At 43.0% G+C, this 21,963-nt stretch overlaps 1 protein-coding gene across 1 annotated transcript in view; it reads right to left on the reverse strand.

The window, feature by feature from the left end:
* ACOT12 (acyl-CoA thioesterase 12) overlaps nucleotides 1–21,963 on the reverse strand; it is a 54,881-nt gene that overhangs the window by 6,379 nt on the left and 26,539 nt on the right. The window contains exons 5-11 of the mRNA XM_003785956.3: nucleotides 19,829–19,964; nucleotides 9,813–9,969; nucleotides 8,220–8,339; nucleotides 6,587–6,737; nucleotides 5,921–5,976; nucleotides 5,762–5,825; nucleotides 5,018–5,101 (exon numbers count right to left, since the gene is read on the reverse strand). Of these exons, the coding sequence (XP_003786004.1) occupies nucleotides 5,018–5,101; nucleotides 5,762–5,825; nucleotides 5,921–5,976; nucleotides 6,587–6,737; nucleotides 8,220–8,339; nucleotides 9,813–9,969; nucleotides 19,829–19,964 (768 nt within the window). The remainder of the gene's footprint in view (nucleotides 1–5,017; nucleotides 5,102–5,761; nucleotides 5,826–5,920; nucleotides 5,977–6,586; nucleotides 6,738–8,219; nucleotides 8,340–9,812; nucleotides 9,970–19,828; nucleotides 19,965–21,963) is intronic.

Consider the following 21,963-nt stretch of genomic DNA (forward strand, 5'->3'; position numbering starts at 1 on the left):
AGCCTGTCCTGGGGAGCCATGTGACATATGCCCAAACCAGCGATTCTCAACCTGTGGGTCACGACCCACAGGAACTGTATTAAAGGGCCACGGCATTAGGATGGTTGAAAATCACTGGTTAAACATTCATGCGTCCTCACTACTCGAGCTTTCCTTCTACTGTTTTTGACAACAAACAGAAATGTGTATTCAGTAAAAACACACTTCTAGCCGGCCCATTTGGTCCATCTCTCTCAAGATGCTTCATTCATTTAGCCATTCCCATAGCAACGAGCTGTGAGAAGACAAAGATGGGGTTAGGATTTCATTGCAGGAATCAAGTAGACAGAAAAATCAGGCTGCAAAGGAGAGATCTTTATTAAAACACAAATATCAATAAGAGAATGAAGAAATGGGAAATTAACTTAAAGCAGCTTAGAAAGTGACTATTTGCATTTGCCATTTGACCTTTCTAATTGAGTTGGGACCAAGCTGGTCTTTGAATTCAAAGAGCAAAGGAAGACATGACCTGAGCCTTGGGCTCTTGTGAAACACCAAGAAAACTAGTGTTGGGGCTCCAGTTGTTTGGTGAGACTCGCCCTGTACAGCATGGATGCCTACCCTTGCCCCCAGCCCTGGTGTAAATCTGAACAGATCATCAGATTATTAGTCACCTTATTGCTTGGTGGCCAGGTGGCTGTAGGCCAGGCTTCTAGGGCTGTACAATCTCAGAGGAGCTGAGGGCATGTGACCAGTGTAAGACCCACAGCCTTGGTCGTTTTCCAGCCTTGGGTGCAGCCATGTTCCTCCCTAGTGGAACAAGGTAGAGTGAGACGTAGATTGTGTCCTGGCCCCCAAATGTATAAGTCAGAATGCTAACTTCCCCGTATGGAAGTAGGGTCATGGCAAGTGTAATTAGTTAAGATGAGTTCACACTGCAGTAGGATGGGCCCATAATCCAAGATGACCGACATCCTTATAAGATGGGGAAATTAGCCAGGTATGGTGGATCACACCTGCGATCCCAGCACTCTGGGAGGCCGAGGTGGGAGGATTGCCTGAGCTCACAGGTTTGAAACCAGCCTGAGCCAGAGTGAAATTTCATTTCTAAAAATAGCTGGGTGTTGTGGCCGGCACCTGTAGTCCCAGCTACTCTGGAGGCTGAGGCAAGGAATTGCTTGAGCCCAAGAGTTGGAGGTTGCTGTGAGCTGTGACACAATGGCACTCTACCAAGGGCAACAAAGTGAGACTCTGCCTCAGAGAAAATTGGACATAGACCAAGCACACAGGGAGAATGTGGAGAGAGAGGAAAATGAAGCAGAGACCCAGTGATGCATCTACAAGCCAAGGAACGTCAAATACTGCTAGCAATACTGTTAGCAAACCACCAGGAGCAGAGGAGCAGGGGATGGGTCCTCCCTCACACCCCCTGAAGGCACCAATCCTGCTAGCATCTTGATCTCAAACTACCCACTTTCAGAGTTGTGCGACAATAGATTTTTAAGCCACCCAGTTTTCCAGAGAGGTGCTGCTGAGGCTACTGTCACATGCTGCTGCTGCTGCTGCATCTTGGAGCCAAAGCAAGCACCGCTTAGCTCTGCCCCTGGAGCTCACTGCACTTAGCCAATGGCAAGCACCATATTGAATGGGCGGTTGAAGTTCTGACGCTTCCCCCAAGGTGAGGGTAGCTGCCGGTCCCCACTGCCCTGCCGTCTAAATCAACAATATTGAGGCAAAGTGGACGAGGGGATGCAGCAGGTGGGTTTTATCCCCTCAGACCCCTACTAGGAAAGGCCAGCTTTTGCTTAGTGAAAAAATCCTCTGGGAACAATTCTCCAAGAAAAGGAGCTCCTCTTCATGCTCGGGAGAATAGAGGTAAAATTCCTTTGTAATTGATTTAAAGTTTTCTTTATCATTTGGTGGTTAGAGGATTTTATTCTATAAAATGAATCTTATTGTAAGGCTTAAAATCTGCTAGAGCTTGCTAACATTTTATTAGTAATTTTTAGATCTTTTAGGTAAGATTCCGATTGGATTTGGCTTTGGATGTCTTATACAAATAGTACAAGGGGAAATAACTACAAATTTTAGAATTTTTGTACCATCTGTTCACAAATATGTCATTGAGACTACATTGTGGGAAGAAGGTTGAAAGTAGTGTTTACAGCAGCCTAGGGGGAGCCTAATTTTTCTTGGAGGTACCTGGAGATCACCACAGAGGCTCAGGGGCTGGGATCTGGGCAGGGGGTGTTCTGGGCCCAGCTTCTCCCTCAGCTCTCACAAGAATAGTCCCTCTCTGCTCTGTTTCCTACACTGGGGTTCTGTCCTGCATGAAGGTTTTTAGGTGGTCTGTATCATTCTGACTTTAGATGGCATTTTCCCACCCTATCCTCACCTACTCCTTACATAAAAAGCTGTCAGGCCAATCTCCACTCATACTAATTTCCACCAGGAGGACTTGGCTCAAGCTACCCACGGCCTGGCAAACCCTCCTTCTCCTTCAGCAATCTACTCCTTACCACTGTCTTTAAGAAGCTAAGAATCATCCCCTCTCTGAAGTTTTCTGTAAATCACTTTGAATTGCCTTAAGAGCAATAGTTTAAGCCCTACAGTTGCTCATTTATTTATAAACTACCTGATAATTATTCTTTAGCTCTCCCATTTTATGTGTGAAATTTCCAATATATATCCTTTGCTCCTTGTATTACTACTGAAATTAGTTCTGTCTTTCTACTCGGAAACTGAAAGTGAGTTAAAGCCATATGCACTGTCCAATTTCACTACAAATTCAAAAAGTCTTAGACTTTTACTATCTAAGTTATAGCAAAAAAATTATCCATTTAAAAACCCTGAAACAATTATGATTCTTAATAGGTAGTTGTGTTATAAGAATTATTCAGCTAAAAGGTGACATAAAAAATAGAACCATAGTTTAAAATTAAAAATATATAAAAGTTGCAAAAATTCAGAGAGAGGAGGAAGATAGAAAAACAATTTTTATAAGATTTTTTAAATGTAACATTTATCATAAATATAATTTTAAAAAGAAGGGGTTCAAATTCAACAGGCACAGTAGCTCATGCATATAATCCCAGCACTTTAGAAGGCCGAGGTAGGTGGATTGTTTGAGCTTAGGAGTTCAAGACCAGCCGGAGCAAGAGCGAGAGCCTGTCTCTACTAAAAAAATAAAAAAACTAGCCAGGCATTATGGCGGCGACTGTAGTTCCAGCTACCTGGGGGCTGAGGCAGGAGAATCACTCACGCCTAAGAGTTTGAGGTTGCTGTGAGCTGTGACTCCATGGCACTCTACTGAGGCTGACAAGGTGAGACTTTCTCTCAAAATAAATAAACAAATAAATCAACAGTGATACCACAAGAGTTTCTTTAATTATACAATATCCACTAATAAGTATCAGTATAAAAATTAAGAATCCTTTATGGCTTCGTACAACATTAGCAAATTTATTAGTGTGGGTTTGTTTCTGCTCACACCCTCCCAAAGAACTGAACTTTTAATAGATTATACAACTTCACTAAATACAGTCTTTTGCTTCATTGCAGACATAAATTTGTATTTTCTACTGCTGCTCCTGACTGCTCTGATGTCAGCAGTGATGAAGGGAGCAGATTTTATATTAGTGAAAGAAAGCAACGTTTTGAAGCATCTTTTGTGAGAGAGAAAAAGAAACAAAGGCTTTGGTGCTGCTGACCCTGTGTTCCTGCATCACCGAGTCAAGCAGAGGCAGAAACCCGACTGGCTTCGGAGGGGTAAGGAAGACCCTAAGGATTCTGCAGTGAGGACAAGAAGTCATAAAAACAAAACCCACTAGGGGGGTAAAGTCAGAGTTGAATCAACAAAGTAGCAGCTGACTTCATTTAGAATTTAGGGCGAAATGACTAGATGACTTATCATCCAAACTGGAACACTAAACACTGTTTGATGGGGCTTCAGGGATAAGCCAGAGCTGTCCCAGGAGAATCAGGACATGTGGTCATCCCATTTTACAAGTGACTGCTTTACTGGTGATAGAAATCAGTGCATACTGAATCCTGAGCACAGGCAGAGAGCCAGCATTGCTGAATATTTCCCAAGCGCTCTGGTCTGGTTAGTGGTGAGCACATCAGCCTTCAGAGAGCTTATGTCTAGTTCAGCAATTTTCAACCCGTGTGCCATGAAAATTTTTAAAGATCATTAATTAAATTATCTTTGAAAGAAGTTCAAAACACAGTAAGTGTATTCTTTTTTATTAACTCTTTTTTTTAAATCAACATAATTTAAGTGCGCTGCAGAAATGTAACTATAGGTTCAAATGTGCCATGAGATAAAAAAGGTTGAAAAACACTGGTCTAGTTAGTGTGGACATGAGCTTCAGAGGGTCTCCCAATTAACCTCTGAAATTAGATAAAATTAAAATCCTAATGATATATGTTTATTTAAATCTGAAGACATGTAAACACGATAATAGGTGCTAAGGGAGCTACAAAGAAATCCAAACAAGGCTTTTTTCTAAAAAAGTTTATCATGTACTTACCAGTAAGATGATCACGTGTAAAAAGTGAAATTGCTTTGTAAGGATGAAATATCACCTCCAGGAAGCCATGGAGGAAATGCCATAAGATAGTGTGTGAATTAATGGGCAAGTTAATAGTGAATTAATAGTGAATTAATCGACAAGTTTATGTTAAAAAAGTTGTGACTGAGGGAGAAGCTCACTAAGTCAGGGGCAGCACGAGGGGCTTCCTGGAGAAAGAAGGGTTTGTCCTGGATCTTACAGACCAGATTGGATTTGAGTAGAGGGAGCAGTGGGGGTGGGATGTAAGAACCTAAGCTTAGGGTGTGGGGTGTATTTGAAGGACTCTAAATCAACCAGCATGAGGGACAGGGCTGCAAAGATGCTTGTCTCTTAGAAATAGCTTCCTCCAAAGATGTTTTGATCTTCCTGAAAATAACAGGGAATGCAGCAGAACCACCACCACCCCGGGACAACCTTCACTTGTGCTGAGCAACGGGCTGCCCAAATCCCTGGACGCCTCCTACCTTGCCCACAGCGCTGGTCACCTCCCAGCCTTTTTTGGCCGCCAGTTTTTTGAGCGCCTCCACATTGCCATTACTCAACGAAGCCTAAAACACACATAAAAGCTGTGAGGTCAGTGCATAGATATGGGATCAAATCTTTTCTGCTTAAAAAATGGGCACTGTTAGAGGAGGTCTACGTTGAATCAAAGTGATCGTGTTGAGCTTGGAATTAAAATGCAGACCACGTAATATTTTCATCTCAAACTCTCGATTTAGAATCTAGTCGAGGTAACCGTAGCTTAACAACTGAGTATCATTTTAAGTGGTGTCCTGATTGAAGACAGATTACCCTTCAGTATGACTTATAATCAATGTGTAATAAGTAAACTTGAATTTCTTTCCATTTTATGGTCAAAAACATTCATATGGCTAGCACTTTTGTTATTATTTTATAAAAATAGCAAGCTGGTGGGCATGGCATGCAGCATGAATCACAGTGAGACACCGGATCCTGGTCTGCTGTGCTGTGGGATCGTACTTGACAGTTTGGGAACTGCACATAGGAATCAGACAAGACAGGGAGGCCCTGCGTGGTAACCGGTAACTGAGAGCTTGGCTTTGTTTCATTTTGGAATGACTGGTTGATATAATTTCCCCTTTCATCTAACCTGTGTAGGCACAACCGGAATCAGTTAGGCAAAGGGGTTCCTGTTTTTGTAATGATGTGAGTTTTCTAACGAAGAGCCCCAAATCATTAACTGTCACCTGCTTGCTTTTATCCCAGTGTATGCACAGCGGAACCTCTTCTTTGTGAGAAATAACATATTTTCTGGAAAAAAATTAAAATATTAAATGACAACTCTTTCTCCTGCAGTTAGCACACAGAGAACATTCTAGAAAGCCCCTATACCTCCTGTCTCTTACCTGCCCAGGCGAATTCTCTTACGAGCAATAGCGCCCCGGTAGCGTCTAAAATCATCCTTTAATAAGAAACAGAGTAAAATCAATACATTTCTAACATAGTCCTGCTAGAATCCTAAAGTACCCTTCTCCTAAGTTAGTTGAAAGGGCTAACTGGGATGCCGTGTCTCTATGTGAATTTCCTCATCGAGTCAGAACCTCTGCGTTGAATCTGGAAAGGGCAGCTGCCTGGACAGAAGTGCAACCTTTACAGCTATTTTCTTCCTGTTATTAAGTGGCCATTACTATAATTGATGTCATCAAAATTGCACATAAATCTCAGTATGGAATTTTTAGAAAATGTGAATGTTGGCAATAAGGCAATTTCAGGAGAGGGAAAGACAGGTCTGATGAATGTGGCCCAGCGTTAAGAGCTGCAGGGAAGGAAACAAGAAAAGAGATTCAGCCATGCAGGTGAGTAGAGGTGGGGTCTTCAGCACCTCCGTCATTCTAACCAATGATCAGAGGGACTTGGAGCAAAAGTGAAAAAAGTCCATTTTATTCTGTGATGCAGAAAAGAAAGAAAACCAAGGAGAAATAGCCAAGGAGGTTGGTGGTGGTGGTGGGAGGAGATTCTGGGTAGAGCTCTGGCCCCATAGGTCTGATGATGGAAGCTCATTGATAACTGACCTTTGAAATGGGCTTGATTCTTTGAAATGTGATGGGTTCTTCTTTATCATCAACAGCATTATAAATGAGAAAAGCGCTATTGATGTGGCGGCCGTGACCCTCGGCCCATTCCCGACAGTTAAAGGCCTCCACGCGAACTCCAACTTCAACACTGCGAGGGACAATGCAGGGCAGTGGGCAAAGACAGCGTGGCCGTTAGCTTCCCTGCCCACCTCCAGCACCATCTCCTCCACGCCACGCGGGAATGAGGGCCCTGGGTTTTCTTCTTTGTCGTCAGCAAATCTGCACAACTCTTACAAAAAATCTATTTCAGGTCGATGGGTCACTTTGTGTAGACCACTTTACTTTTCCATTTTCAAATGGGAAAAAGGCCAGTTGGGCCTTTATTTAATTTATTTATTTTTTTTAGAGACAAGAGTTTCACTTTATCACCCTTGGTAGAGTGCTGTGGTGTCACTGTTCACAACAACCTCCAACTCCTCAGCTTAGGCGATTCTCTTATCTCAGCCTCCCAAGTAGCTGGGACTACAGGCGCCCACCACAACACCCCGCTATTTTTTTGGTGCAGTTCAGCCGGGGTGGGGTTTGAACCTGCCACCCTCCATATGGGGCTGGTGCCCTATTCACGGAGCCACAGGCGCTGCCCAGTTGGGCCTTTATATACATTCTTGAAAATATTTTAGCTATGGGGATGGGTGTTAAATTGTGCCAAAGCCGAGTTTTCTTCCTTAAAAAATAATAGTTCTATATTTAGAAAAAGTCAAACACAAATTAGATAGAAAACATACTATTTTTTTCTAACTACTATTTTTTACTATTTTTTTCTAAAAAGAAAACACAACTTTTTTTTTACATTTAAAAAGAAAACAATACTAAATTAAATCTTGTCATTGTGTTTCAAGAATAATAAAAGTATCTGGGAAGAGGTTTGGAGTTCAGGGTGGTTAATAACAGTTTCATTATGAGTTGGTTTATTATTTAGTCACTGGGACGCTTTGGAGAATGAAAAGTTAATAATTATGTCGGGCTGACAGGTACAGACTGGACCATCTTGGGCCAACTAGGATGAATTTGGGAACTGTTCACAGAAGTCAGACTGTTCTGAGACAAAAACCAGCCCATCATGATTTGTTTAGTGAGAGGAGGGCCCAAGCAGAGTAGCAATAAAATGTTTGTCTACAGATCTTGAAGAGTGACTGAAGTTTTTTAAAAAATTAGAAGCAATTTCATTATTTTAGAGTAATCAAGATTTACCTCCAGATTGAAATAAAAACAAAAAATTAAAAATGGACAGTGAAGGTTCGGTGCCTGTAGCACAGTGGTTAGGGTGCTGGCCACATACACTGAGGCTGGCAGGTTTGAACCTGGCCCAGGCCTGCTAAACAACAATGACAACTACAACAACAACAACAAAAATAGCTGGGTTCTGTGGAGGGTGCCTATAGTCCCAGCTACTTGGGAGGCTGAGGCAAGAGAATCGCTTAAGCCCAAGAGTTTGAGGTTGCTGTGAGCTGTAACACCAGGGCATTCTACCAAGGGTGACAGAGTGAGACTCTGTCTCAAAAAAACCCCCCAAACCCAAAACACAATGGACAGTGTAGTTGGTTTCTAGCAGCCTAAGAGCATGCTTTACCAGGTCTGAAACGTATTGTTAACAATGGCATTGAAGACAAGACGGTCTCCGACTGTAGAGGGTCCCCGGAACTTAAACATATCCACAGACTTCAGGAAGGGATGCACCCGACACAGGCGGCTAAGGAAACAGAGAAAAGGAGAGAAAAGAAAGTGATCATTTTCCAAAGTATTTTCACAAACTACTGATTCATTGAATGGGTCCGGCAGACCAGGCTCGACCTGTTACCTAAGTGAACATCTCTTATGACTTGAGTGAAGTAAATAAACTGGACTGTGTGCGTTGGGGGTGGTTCTTACACCACCTGCAAATATTCTGGGAATATTCTGAGGTCTTTACCAAGATCGTGGTGCTTCTGCTCTCAGGGCATCAGTGCCACTCCGGTCTTGTTCCCTAGGGGACACTCTCCAGAAAGCAAACCAATGCCTTTTGTTCTGATTTGAGAGTTATATTCCTCCTGACAGCTCATGACTATAGTCCCAGAAAGCTGTGATCCCAGGTTAGAGTCTCTGGCGCTGTTCACACCCATTCCCTAGCTTCACAGGTAACCTGCTCACCCACAGCATAGAAGACAAAATTACCCTCCACAGAAAAATGACCTGGATTGCTGAGCCAGGCCTGACAGGCTACAAGATATACATTTTACAATTTTTGCATGTATGGAATTCTGAAATATTTATAAATAATATTTAATTTCAGAAAGTTACTTCCACATTTCAGATTCCCACTGTCATCATTCAGTTACTCTGAAGCATTGTGCCCACACCAAGCGAACAGATTCCTTCACAGTTAATTACATCGTAAGCCTTCACAATAGGACAGGGTCCGAGGCTTTGTTGTCATGAAGAATGACAATCTTATTTTAAAAACAAGCTCTCTCATTTGGGCACAATTTATAGAAAGGATAACTACAGGTTTCTAATTTTAGATATGTTAATAATAAATTTCTTTTAATTTGGGGAAAATAAAACCTTAACGATTTTCAGTGGTTATGAAAACTGTCAGAAAGGCAGATCCTATTGAAACGCATTTTCAGAAGACACAGTGTTCCCTAACGCTGCTCAATTCCATTAAGAATAAAATGCCCTTTGGAAATTGAAGATCCTTTACAAGTATTCTTCCAAGTATTTCTCTCTTTTTCTTCTTATTTTTTTGTTAATTCTTTGGCTACCATGGCTTTTAACCAGTACCTTCAATGGTCAGACCTACTTGTAAAATTGTCTCTTAGGTTTGTAACTAGACGGGCTATCTTCAGCGTGAACACTGCCTTTTAGTTCTCTTCTGTGTTTCCTTCGTCATAAAGGATCATCACAAAGAGTTTCAGCGTCATAGAATCAATATTCATAATTTAGAATAAAGTCTTAGAACTGTCACTTCATTTTTATTGCTGAACTGAGAATTTAAACATTCACCTTCAAACAAAAGGAGAGATTAGCTCTAAGGTAAGGAAGTGAACAATACAGAGTTTCTCACTTTGATAAAAGCAGAGCTTTTCTCATCCTTTCCTTGACCAGCCCGAGAACTTAGCTCAGGGCCTTTCTATTTTCTCCTGACTCGTCCCCAAATCACATGCCGAAAGTAAAAACCAAGAACCTTGCAGAAATAGTCGCGACTGTCTCCATCCAAGCCATAATCTGGCCACCAAAGGTATTCCCGTGATGGTTTGCGTGAGGTGGGAGGACAAGTTCGATGCTCTGAACCGAGGTGCCCCTTGTGGAGACCGTTCCTTCCTCTTCCTCACAAATGGGATCTAAAAGGTGGACGTAAACATTAATGATGCTGGAGGCACCCGGGACCCGGGGCCATGGCGTTTCCTTCCCCGTAGCATACTCCACTCTGGGAGTTTTAGAAAAATGAAATTGTTCTCAAGAACTTAAACTGTGCAAGTTAGCAGATGGCGCCAAGGGCCTTCTATCCGAATGGAGGATATTTACGGTGACCTGGGTTAACATAACTGATCAGAAAGGTCATGTTCTGGGGCAGCGCCTGTGGCTCAGTGAGTAGGGATTGGCCCCATATACCGAGGGTGGACGGTTGAAACCCAGCCCCAGATAAACTGCAACAAAAAAATAGCTGGGTATTGTGGCGGGTGCCTGTGGTACCAGCTACTCGGGAGGCTGAGGCAAGAGAATCCCCTAAGCCCAGGAGCTGGAGGTGGTTGTGAGCTGTGATGGCACAGCACTCTACTGAGGGCAACAAAACGAGACTCTGTCTCTAAAAATGAATAAATAAAGATCATATTCCAACCTATCTAAGAAGCCCACTGGAAGTTTGATTAAAAGAATGATTACATTTAAACTTGAGTTGCCTGTGGTGAGGGAAGACAAGTCAGGGCAAAGAGAGCGGAGATTTGGGGAGTGATGTGTATGTAATTGTCTTGCTTGTGGTGATGGTTTTGCTGCAAACTTACATCAAAACTTAAAAAATCATATGCCTTAAGTATGGGCCATTAACCATTAGTCAATTATATCTCAATAAAGTTGTTAAAAGTAAAGGAATTTGAGCCATGAAGAAACACAGACACTGACAATCTGGACCACCATAAACTTCAGAAGGGGGAGGGGGCCTCTGGGGGAAACTGTCTCGTAACAAATGCGGCAGAAAAGGCAGACCCGTCGGACGTGGCACTTCTCCATGTCCCTCTGCTTCTTTTGAATCATATCTGCTTTACTTACTGACAAATTGGTTTTTACTCTCAACAATGGAGAAATCATTTACTCTGGCTGCAAAGCAGTAGAATATGTTCAATTATGCTCCCTGCATCTCCAAGCAAACCACCAGCAAGCCTTTAATCTCAGAGGCTGGCTGAGTTTGCAGAGTGAGAGCAAAGATATGCCCAGTTAGTATTCTCGGCACCGTCACATGGACGTGACCAAAAAGCATGGTCACAGGAACCCTTAACTCCATTTCCTAAGGGAATTTTTAGATTTACTACGATAATTACTCGACGCTCTTTTTCTTTTCTTTTTTTTTTACCTTTGTTCTATTGATCATTTCAGTGCCCAGCTTAAAGCACATTAGTAACTTCCCATTGTTCTAGAATTAACCCTGAATTCTTGCCTGTGGCCTAGAAGCCCTTTTGCCTAAGCTTCCTTGTCCAGTCCCAGACCCCTGCTTCCCCAGAATATTTTCTCTCCCTCTCTCTCTCCCTTTGCTCCAGCCCAACAGTGGTCTTTTTTTTAGCTCTTCTGATGAAGTGTTGTTGTCAATGTCACGGTCATTTGCCATGTCCTGCTGTCTGTAGCTATTTAATTCAGGTGCTCAATAAATACTTGTTACATGACTGACTGAATGACCTTAACCTTGCTGATTTACTTTACATTCACTGTCTTTACTCTCAATAGGTTGTTTTCAGGTAACAGGATGGTTGCACTGACACTTCTGTCTGCTCTTTGTGAAAGTTCCTGCTGTTCCCTGTTTTTGTTTAAACAGTATTATCAGACACTCAATTATTTCCAATTTACTGGTGTGAAATAGTATCTCAATGTTAGTTACGATTTGCATTTCCTGACTACTAATGAGGTCCAACTCTTTACACATGTACATCAGACATTCTTGTTGCCTCATAATGAAATGTCTCTTTGTGTCATTGGCTTCACACATTGCTTCTCTCCCACTCGAGGCGCTTGGATTTGACACGTTAGTCGTCTCCCTCCACTCTGAGTGTCCCCTGACCCCTCTCCCATGGCTCCCATCGCTTGGTCTATCTTGATGAATGCAAGGTCACTTTCAGATCAGTCTTTCACTTCACTATCTTATCTGCTGTTTAATTCATCCATTGAGTTTTAAATTTTGATTATTATATATTCTTTTTCTCTGGAAATTTTCTTTGTTTCTTTGTTAAATCTTCCAGGTTGTCTTTTTCTGACCCTGTATCTTCCTATTTCTTAAAACATATTCACATTCTTACTCCATATTCTTGCATAAATTTGATATCAGTCTCCTCATTCAGACTTTGTGGGCCTGGTATCACCTCTAGGTCTTAGTGCCTTCTTTATTTCTGTCTTTTACGATTTTTGTCTAGCAAGCAGCTCCTATTGCTTGGATCTTTGTAGAAATCCTTGAGAGCAGGGCTTAAAGTCATTTCTTCACATAGGATTTGCATTTCTGCCACAGATCACCTGAGGTAGTCCAACATGGTAGCGCTTTTTTTTGCAGTTTTTGGCCGGGCTGGGTTTGAACCCGCCACCTCCGGTATATGGAGCTAGTGCCCTACTCCTTTGAGCCATAGGCACTGCCCCCAGTAGCACATTATACTAATGTTCCCTTGATCTGTTTCAGCCCAAACAAGTCATGTGAATTCTGACACTAAATCTGCGCGAGGATGCACCTATGATTGAATTCTCAAAGCAAAAATGCTTTCCCCATTCCACTGAGGGCCAAGGCTGAGATAGAAAACATCCTTCCCACAGAGCTCTCTGAATGGCAGGTTTGTCTAATGACTCACAGAGAATTTCACCTTTCAGGAATTATAGCTTTATAAAGGTTCCCTGATCTAACCTTCCATCTAACATGGGCCCATGGCCTTGACCCCTGAGTTCATACAGGCTCATTAAACACAAACTATATCTTTGGGCACCTGCAGGGTCTTCTAGCTAGCTCTAGCACATTCTTAACCTGTTGAATTTGTGTTTTGCACCCATTTTTGGACTTCCGGGTTTTCTCTTGTTTTCTGCTTTCTGAGATGTGTTTGCAAAGGTATTTATAAATATTTATCCAACAATTTTAGGTTTTTCCAGACAGCAAATCTACCAAAATTGGATGCTTCCTAACAATCTCATCTTAACCCCTTTCAACCTCTCTCTTTTTAAAATTGATTCTATCAGAAGATATTTTATGAACATACCAAACTAGTATTGACTGAGATTTTTTTCGGGTTAATATTGTATACCCCAATAATATTTTTTTATTCCAAATAAATATCAACCATCTCTAAAATGTTTTTTAATATTAATTTTTTTTTTTTAAGACAGAGTGTCACTCTATCACCCTGGGTAGATCTCCACTGTGCCATAACTCACAGCAACCTCAAACTTCTGAGTTCAAGCAATCCTCTTGCCTCAGCCTCCTGAGTAGCTGGGGCTACAGGTGCCCACCACAACTCCTGGCTAAGTTTTCTATCTTCAGTAGAGCCAGGATTTTACTCTTGCTCAGACTGGTCTCTAGCTCTAACCCACTTGCTGTAGCCTCCAAGAGTGTTACTGCACTTGTCTAAAATATGTTATTATATGTAAAAAAAAAAATAGAGTGCATAACTGTTTGAATTTTGTGCTACCAGTATGTGCACAAGTATGTGCGTTTGTATGTGTGTGTAACAGTGGTTGTCTAAGGTAAGAGCTGGGATGATAGGAAGACTTACTTTTTAACTGTCCTTTTATGTCTGTTGAATTTTTCACCCTATGTGTATACTATTTATTTAAAAACAACTTTAAAAAAATTATAACATAAAAAATTACTAGAGGGCCTTATGACAGACATTTCAAAGACTCAAATATAAGGCCTTTCCTTCTTCTCTGCGGAATAGTTTCAAAGGAAGCCACTCCCTCCCTGTGGAGACATACACAGCACACACTGGGACGCAGAGAGGTGGGTGTGGTCCAGTTACACGTGCACAAACCTCACCTATGAAATGTGCACAGAGATAAGCTGAGCAGAGGCAACTTTGGTACAGCAGTCTGCTTGTTTGCAAGTAACTGCGAATCAAGGGGAAAACAGCATTTTCCCAGGTTCAGAGAGCAATTCAGTCCACAGCTTTGGTTTGTACTGAACAGAATAAACAGACCTGACCCTTTCTGTAGGCTTCCCGGGGTCAAGTTGAGTACTTTACACTTTGGATGTTCTTAAAGCATCATGTCATCATCCTGCTTAGACAACTTTACATTCATTCCACCCTTTTAGATGAGGAACTTGGACCTGAGTTGAGGACATGCTAGCCCTAGTTTTCTTTCTGCACATCCTAAGAGGGTGAAATGCTCTTCGGATCTCATTTTCCTACTGAAAAATTACAATTAAAATACTTCTAATTTTAAGTTTCTCCATTTTATGTTAACTTTCCAAACAATGGCCCAGTGTTACAAGAACATGCCTCAGAAATCTCCTGCTTTTACAAAGTCTAAGCTCATCTTTTTCTCTTCTTCTGAAAGCATGTGATCTGGACTCAACCTTCTCACTGTTCTAACAATATGCATTTCCATTATACAACACCTTGAAAAAGAGTCAGTCTTTTACTTTTGATATTATAACCAAAGTAAACCTCTGGTTTTCTAAAACAAGGTTTAACAACAGACATGATCAGGCTGTATTCTTTTAAAACACTTTGTCCAGTCAAAACAAACTCCATCAGATCTAAGGAGCAGCAGGTAAAAAAACCACACCCTCCACCGCAACTTTAAACATCAGAGTCTGGCTCTTACATTCAGTAAGAGCAATTACTTGTAAGTACTGTAAGTACTGTGGGCCTTTGGTGGTATGAAAGTTAGTAAAATTTCCAAAAAGAAGATCAAAGCAATGGAGTTAAGTTTAAAAGTTATTTTCTGCAAAGAAATGTAGAATAATCTGTTTTAGGGCAGATTAAGTGAAACCGATGTTAAAAGCAGACTTTTAAAAACTCTGTAATTCTAAATTGAACCAGATACATAAATCTGATCTGGCCAACTTCCTAACAAACCGAAACTAAAGCCCATTGTGACCATTTAACTAGAGGAAGGGCCTGTTATTAATTAATTTAGAAGGTCTCTAGTACTCAATGTACTATTCATGTTGTGAACACAAACTGTCTGGTGCTGATTTTGTTTATTAGTACAACTTGTCCAGCACCTGAAGAAGCCAATAGGGCCACTCAGGTTTACCTGGCACACCTGGCTCACGTCACCCTGGGTGGGGAGTGAAGGCAGCTTGAACCACCACCCTAATAACGCTCCCCAATAAACTAACCCTGGTGAGGGAGGTCAGAGGAGCAGAGATGCCATAAATTACTCCTAAGATAAATAAACAACGATTCTCAGGTGTTTGAAGTTCAAGTTTGACAACAAATTATCTCTTTCTTTTATAACCTGCCTGTCCTTCAAAAATAATTTTTTTCATCTCGATTAGCCCGGAACCATGACCAGGTTTCTCTTATCTTGTAAAACAATGCCCCTTGACCTCGAGGGTCTCCTCCAGCTACAGATTGTTTCTTTAGACCCTCACAACCAAGTTCCTTCAAAGTACAAACTTTAGAGGGTGCCCCCAAATCCTCCTGTGAAACTCTCAAAACTACAGTCACAGCAGCGCTTTCTGCATGCCTGAGACTTTCTATATTAACTCATTTAATCCTCACATAAACCTATTAAATAAGTACCTTTATTATTTCCATTTTACAAGTTTTAATTATTATTATTTATTTTTTTTACCTTGCTCAGCAAGCTGAGAAGAAGCTAAATCAGAGGTCTTGTTTACAGAAGCAAGTACTGGCCAATAACCACTGACGGCCAGAGTCGGCTGGGCCCAGCTCCTAGCAATGCAGCTTTAGGAAGGTGGTGGAGGGAAGTGGCTCTCCCTCCAGGGTGGGTGGCTGAGGGGTGAGGGGGCCGACAGAAAGGCCCCTGATTCCCATGAGGCTGGTCCAGAGACCAGAGAGGAGCGGGCCCCACCTCTGGTGGCTGGCGTGCAGGAAAACACCTTGAAGATTTCAGTTCCTGTGAAAAGCCAGAGCTCCTGTGGACACGTCCTGCTGGTGGACGGCCAATGCAACACCTCAGCAGAGGCTCTGAGACAGCCAGGCTGCTGTAAGAGCCGTGACAGCCACCCCACCCTCACTGTCTATGTGTCCTGTAAAGGACAGCGCTCAGCTGTCAAAGGCTGGTGGCTCTATCTCCTTCACCATCCACCACACTCTAGGAAACCTGCTCCAGACAAGCCTAGTATGAAGGGCGTTTAAGTTGGCTGTGAACATGACACAGAGGTGATGGTCCGCTGTGTTCCACCCCCTGTATTCGTCTAAGGTTGGGATCATCCCAGCACCTCCATTTCCATCCCCACTTGCCACCCTCACACTTCCTCTACCCCAACTCTTGCCAACATCACCAACGCCCTCCCTACCTCGCCCAGTGGACAGTGTTTATTCCTTCCTTCCTGGAACTCAGGTGACCACTCATTTCTTCTTGTCCTACATGTCTCTCCCAGCTCTCCCTACACCTTTCTACGGTTGTCCCAGGTCCCCTGTGCAGATGCGTCTCTCTCTGACATGTGGGACGTGCCCATGTTCCGCAGGGCACTATTCTTGGCCCACGAGCCTTGTCTCCCATTGGGCTGCCTGCTGCCTGCGGCTGCAGGTACCGCCCTCATTTCAACTCCCGTCTGGAAGCTGTTGTCTCCCGGGTGGCATGCCCCCAGCCCTGGTCTTCAGATCCTTCGGATGTTTCCCACTTGCCAGACTCCATATGCCCCAAAGGAACCCTTCACCTTCCCCTCACCCAAACCGCCCCTCCTCTGGCCCTCAGATGCAGCATCTCAGTTCATGGCACCACCATTAACCAGCTGCTCAAACCAGAAACCCCAGAGTTATGGGTCATTCATTCATCAGTGACCCTGTCCTTTTTTTGCAGTTTTGGCCCGGGGCCGGGCTCAAATCTGCCAGCCCCTGTGTATGGGGCCTGCAACCTACTCCTTGAGCCACAGGCGCTGCCCAGTGACCCTGCCCTTTCAGTGTGACCTTTTCTACTTAAGTCTTTCCCTCTTCTACCTCCCCAGTGTCACTGCGGGGTTCAGGCGTTCCTCCCCTCCTGCCTGGTCTCCCTGCCTCCACCTGAGCAACTGTGTTAAGTATAAAACTAATCATGCCAAGGCTCGGCTCAAAACCCTCCCAGGGTTCCCACTGACAAGGGCAGGAAGGTCCAGCTTCGCAATCCAGCTTCTCAGCACGCCGGAGAGCCTCCAGGACCCAGGCCTGCCTGTTTCCACCCCGCCTCCTTCCATGTTGAGTTTTCTCCCCAGAAACACTCCCGGAGCAGCACACCAAGTGCTTTCCTGGCACTTGGCACCCTGCTCTGTGCCACCACCGTCCACACTGCTGGCCTCACCCTCCTCGCCTCCCAGCTTTCTTCCTCCCCAGGCCGGGCTTCTTTGAAGAGCCTGCTAAGAGCTTTTCCTCCGGCTCCTCACCCAGCACTTGGCGCTGGCATCTCTCTATATTATTTTGAAACTGATGTGTCTGTCACCAGCACTAAACTACAAGCTTCTCAAGATCAAGGCCCTGCATTTTTCATCCTAGACCTGGAATGGCAAGCAGCCTACACGTGGCAGGCACTGAATGCATTTTTATCCACTGGAGCTAACCAGTCGGTGTAGCTGCCCCTCCTGACTACCAGATCTTATCCACAACCACAGGACACTTCATCCAGCGCCCTGCTCAGGGCAGGGTCACCAGTTCCTAGTGGCAGCAGTTTGCTCCAGAGCAGTGATTTTCAAACAGTATGCCATGAAAACTTTTAAAGCTCATTAATTAAATTATTTTGGAAAGAAGTTCAAAGCATAGTAAGTATATTCTTTTTTTTAATCTATCTTTTGAGCAACCTAATTTAAGTGTGCCATGGAATTTTAAACCAAAGGTTTACGTGTACCATGAAATAGAAAAGGTTGAAAAACACTGCTCCCGAGAGTTCCTGGGTAGAAGGTGAAGAATAATCTGAAGACATGTGATTCGGTTGAGGGGTGATTCGGAGAGAGGGGAAGAAGTTCATGTCCTTATCTCTGGGTGCATAAGCACAGACTGCAGAAGAACTGGTTCTGACTTACGGATCAGACTTCTGCTTGTGTACTAGCTTATTTCTACTTTCTCCTTACAAACTGCACATAATTTCAATGAGGACAGAAGGCTTTGTAAAAAGACATAATTGTGCAGAAAGGAAGGCCAGTGAAACCAGGGTAATGACCGGATACACTTACTAATAACCATATTAAATGCTTGAGTTTTCCTAATATATCCTAAGACACTACTTGTTAAACACAGTAAGGATTTGGCTAATAGTGAGTATTTTATCTATTATTTCATTTCTTTCCTGGGATTTTAGGGGTGAAAAGACAGTGGGTGCACTTGGAGTTGATTGCTATTTTGGGCTTTATTTTTTAATTAATGGTTGTCTAGTCTGCCTTAGGGTCATTCCCGTGGTTCAGCTACTTCCATTAATTGAACGAAATGCATTTAAAATATATTTTGGTACTGAGACCAGCTTTACAAAAGGAGACTCTCTCTTCTCCACACAGTAATTTGATAATGAATCCTTCATTTCCTTAAAAATAACTTGGTGGTGGATATTGCCCTTTACAAGGTCAGCAATGAACAGCAACCTTATAAAACATCTTTTCCCCCTTACAGGTCTTCCCTGGGTTATCCCAGCACCTTGATGATACCATGGGGGGTGGAATTAAGCATCCACACTTCTGCGACCCTGGCTTCTGCCTTTTGTCTCTCCTTTGGTATATATTCTTTCTCCTTCTTCTCTTTCAACATTCTTTTTTTTTTTTTTTTTTGAGACAAAGTCTTACTGTCGCCCTAGGTAGAGTGCCATGGCAACATTATAGCTCACAGCAGCCTCAGTCTTTTGGGCTCAAGTGATTCTCTTGCCTCAGCCGCCTGAATAGTTGGGACTACAGGTACCTGCCATGACACACAGCTATTTTTCCCATTTTTAGTAGAGATGCGGTCTCACTCATGCTCAGGCTAGTCTTGAACTCCTGAGCTCCACTCACCTTGGCCTCCCAGAGTGCTAGGATTACAGGTGTTAGCCACCATGCCCAGCTCTTTGACATTCTTATTCTGACCTGTTCTTGACCTCCTCTCTCCTCCCCATTCTCCCCCTGACTTCCTTTGGAGCCAAGGGCACCCGTCCTGCCATCCTGGCAGTGGTGTGGGGGGACTGGGCTAGTCCCTCTCCCTCCCTCCCCCACTGTACCCAGTCTGTGTAAAAAAGGGTCACCTGGAAGCTGGACTGGGGTTGAGGGTGGGGTCAGGCTAAAAAGAAAGGCAGGGGAGGATGGGGGTGGGGGGGCTTTCTTTTTATAATGGATAAAATACTCACCATGGGCCAAATCCTTATTGTCCCTCCCTTTTTCTGACCCCAGGAGGCCTCAAACACCCAGGGAATCACTGCCAGGGAACTAAGAAAGGTCAGCTCCTAAAGCACTGTTGTTACTGCGGAAGGCACCAGAAAACAGGAGCAGAATCTTTGTCGCTTCCCTTCACTTCCTGGCTGAGAGTTGCAGTCTCCTGCTCCATTGAGATCACACACAGCCCGTATGTAATCATGGATGAGAACTGCCCCTTGCCAATGTATAGCATTGTCCTTAATCCTGCCGCCTCCATCAACCATGACTGGGCACACACCTACTAATGACCACGGCCTGGACTTCCCACCTCTTTGCCTGGAGATCTTCCAATGGAAAGAGGTCTTGGGTGTCAGCAGTTATATTCTCCATGGCCAGTCCCTCCTCCAACTACGGGACTGTTAAAAAGACACCCAGCATCACCGGGACTGAATTATAATAAGCAGTGAAATAACAGGGCTCTAAGAAGAGACTCCTTTGCTTGTCACAGACATATAACTACAGTTTCATTAAGTGGATTTACTGACCATCGAACTTGCTACTTTCCTTCATTAAATTGTTAAAAGTCTCCTCGTGCTGTAACCGAACTTTCCTTCTCTCAGAAGCCAGATTATGTTCCACGTGATCTTGTTCAGTCAGAAGTGTGACTGGTTTTAAATGAATCTGGAGAAAGAAAAACATTTATCTTTCATTGCCTTGTTAAATTATAAAAACACAACATGAATTTTGCAAAAAAAAAAAAAGATGTTACATGGTTTTCTAACTCAAGTAAACAGAGCATTTCTGAGTGCTTTTACTAAATATGTTCTGACTCATTTTTTTTTCTTTCTTTCATTTTTTTGTTGAGACAGAATCTCACTCCATTGCCCCAGGCCGGACTACGGTGGCATCATTGTATATAGCTTGCTGCAACCTCAAACTCCTGAGTTCAAGCAATCCTCCTGCCTCAGCCTCCCAAGTAACTGTAAGTACAGGAACTTGCTACTGCACCTGACTCATTTTTCTATTTTTGGTAAAGATGTGAGTCTCACTCTTGCTTCAGCTGGTCTTGAACTCCTGAGCTCAAGTGATCCTCCCTTCTCAACCTGGCAGAGTGCTAGGATTATAGGTGTAAGCTACCATGCCTGGGGCCTAATTTTTTTCTTAAAATATTTTTTAAACTAAAATAATAAAAATAGGTTTAAATATTTCTTCATATGAGAACATTTTCTTAAAATTTTTGCAGCAGAACTACAAAAAAAGAAGTTCTTCAAATTGGTGAATGAGGAGACAAACTTTGGCTCCACTGAATTCTTATCAAGAAATGTTTTCTATCTTTTGCAAAATTAAGATATCAAAGGGAAGGAATAAAGATGTCTTAGAGAAAGTTATCTTGTTTCAAGCGATAGTCCCAATTTGGAAATTACTTTACACGGTGAAAATATTGTCTAATAAGCAAACTGAAAGGATCAATATGTAAAAGTAAAGCTTCCACCACCCTCCAGAAACCCGGAAACACAATGCCATAGAACCAGGAGCTCGAGTTCCTCCATAAACGCTTATCTGCTGACCCTGCATGTGCGAGGAGGGGTCACAGCAAAGCTGGACTAGGGTATGTCCATGCTTATTTCCAGGACACCTAAAGTCTGCTGTTGACCTTTGGCCAAGATAAAGATGAAATTAGCTAATGATTTATAAGATGCTGCTTAAAGTCCCAAATTACTCCAGACTAGCTTGTCTAATTTGTTGAGGAATATGTAAATGGAAGGCTTGCACCAGTTTGAATCTATATGTGGTCTTGTTTTAGTTGGGTGACCAGTAGGGTATAAAATACCACTGGGTAAACTTGTGCCTTGGTTCTCCTGAAACCACAAAGTCCATCTCATGTAACTGAAGAACCCTCTGGCTATCCCCCAAAGCCCTGAGCCTCTCTGATGCTGGCCAGCTCCTGCTGTCTCCCATCTGCTTCAGCATCAGCTAAGGCCTCGCATGAGCCTGCCCCATGGAGCCCTGTGAGGCTTTTCAGTGATCTGGTCTGCGCAATTATCGAACTGAGTCTAGTTAATCATTGCCAAGTTTGTCCTGGAACAAACTCACTTTGAATAGAGATCTAGGTAGTCTTGTTGGGTCAGACCAGACCACTGATTTTCCATGGCTTTCTTCATGATGTGCCAGGAATATTGCCCACTGGAAAATAAGTTAGCCTGGAAAAGGTGCTTCACAATTAGGGCAGCACCGTAAGTATCTGACTTCACACTTTCAGAAACCAGTTCTTCAGTCTCCACAGAGACTGGACTGCAGAGAGATACTCGAATCTTATCCCAGACATCCCTAAAGTCAGAATGAGAAGTCTGAGGCAGGAGGGGAGAAGGGATGGCCCTCCCTGGGAAGGAATGAGATGGTGAGGTGCACACTTGCTATCACTTGCTCTCAGATATGGGAACTCTGTGCTCACCCTATATTCTCTCACTCTCAACAGTTTGGAGATCTGGGAAGATTCTAGGTAAAATGGAATGATTGGCAAGACCTATCTCAACGTCTTAGGTTTTTTAAATTAAATCATAGCTGTGTACATCAATGCAATCATGGGGTACAATGATGTGCTGGTTTTATATACAATTTGAAATATTTTCATCAAACTGGTTAACATAGCCTTCATGGCATGTTCTTAGTTATTTTGTTA

The sequence above is a fragment of the Otolemur garnettii genome, unplaced genomic scaffold (assembly GCF_000181295.1).
Source record: "Otolemur garnettii isolate 467f Iridium unplaced genomic scaffold, OtoGar3 scaffold00017, whole genome shotgun sequence".
NCBI lineage: Eukaryota > Metazoa > Chordata > Mammalia > Primates > Galagidae > Otolemur > Otolemur garnettii.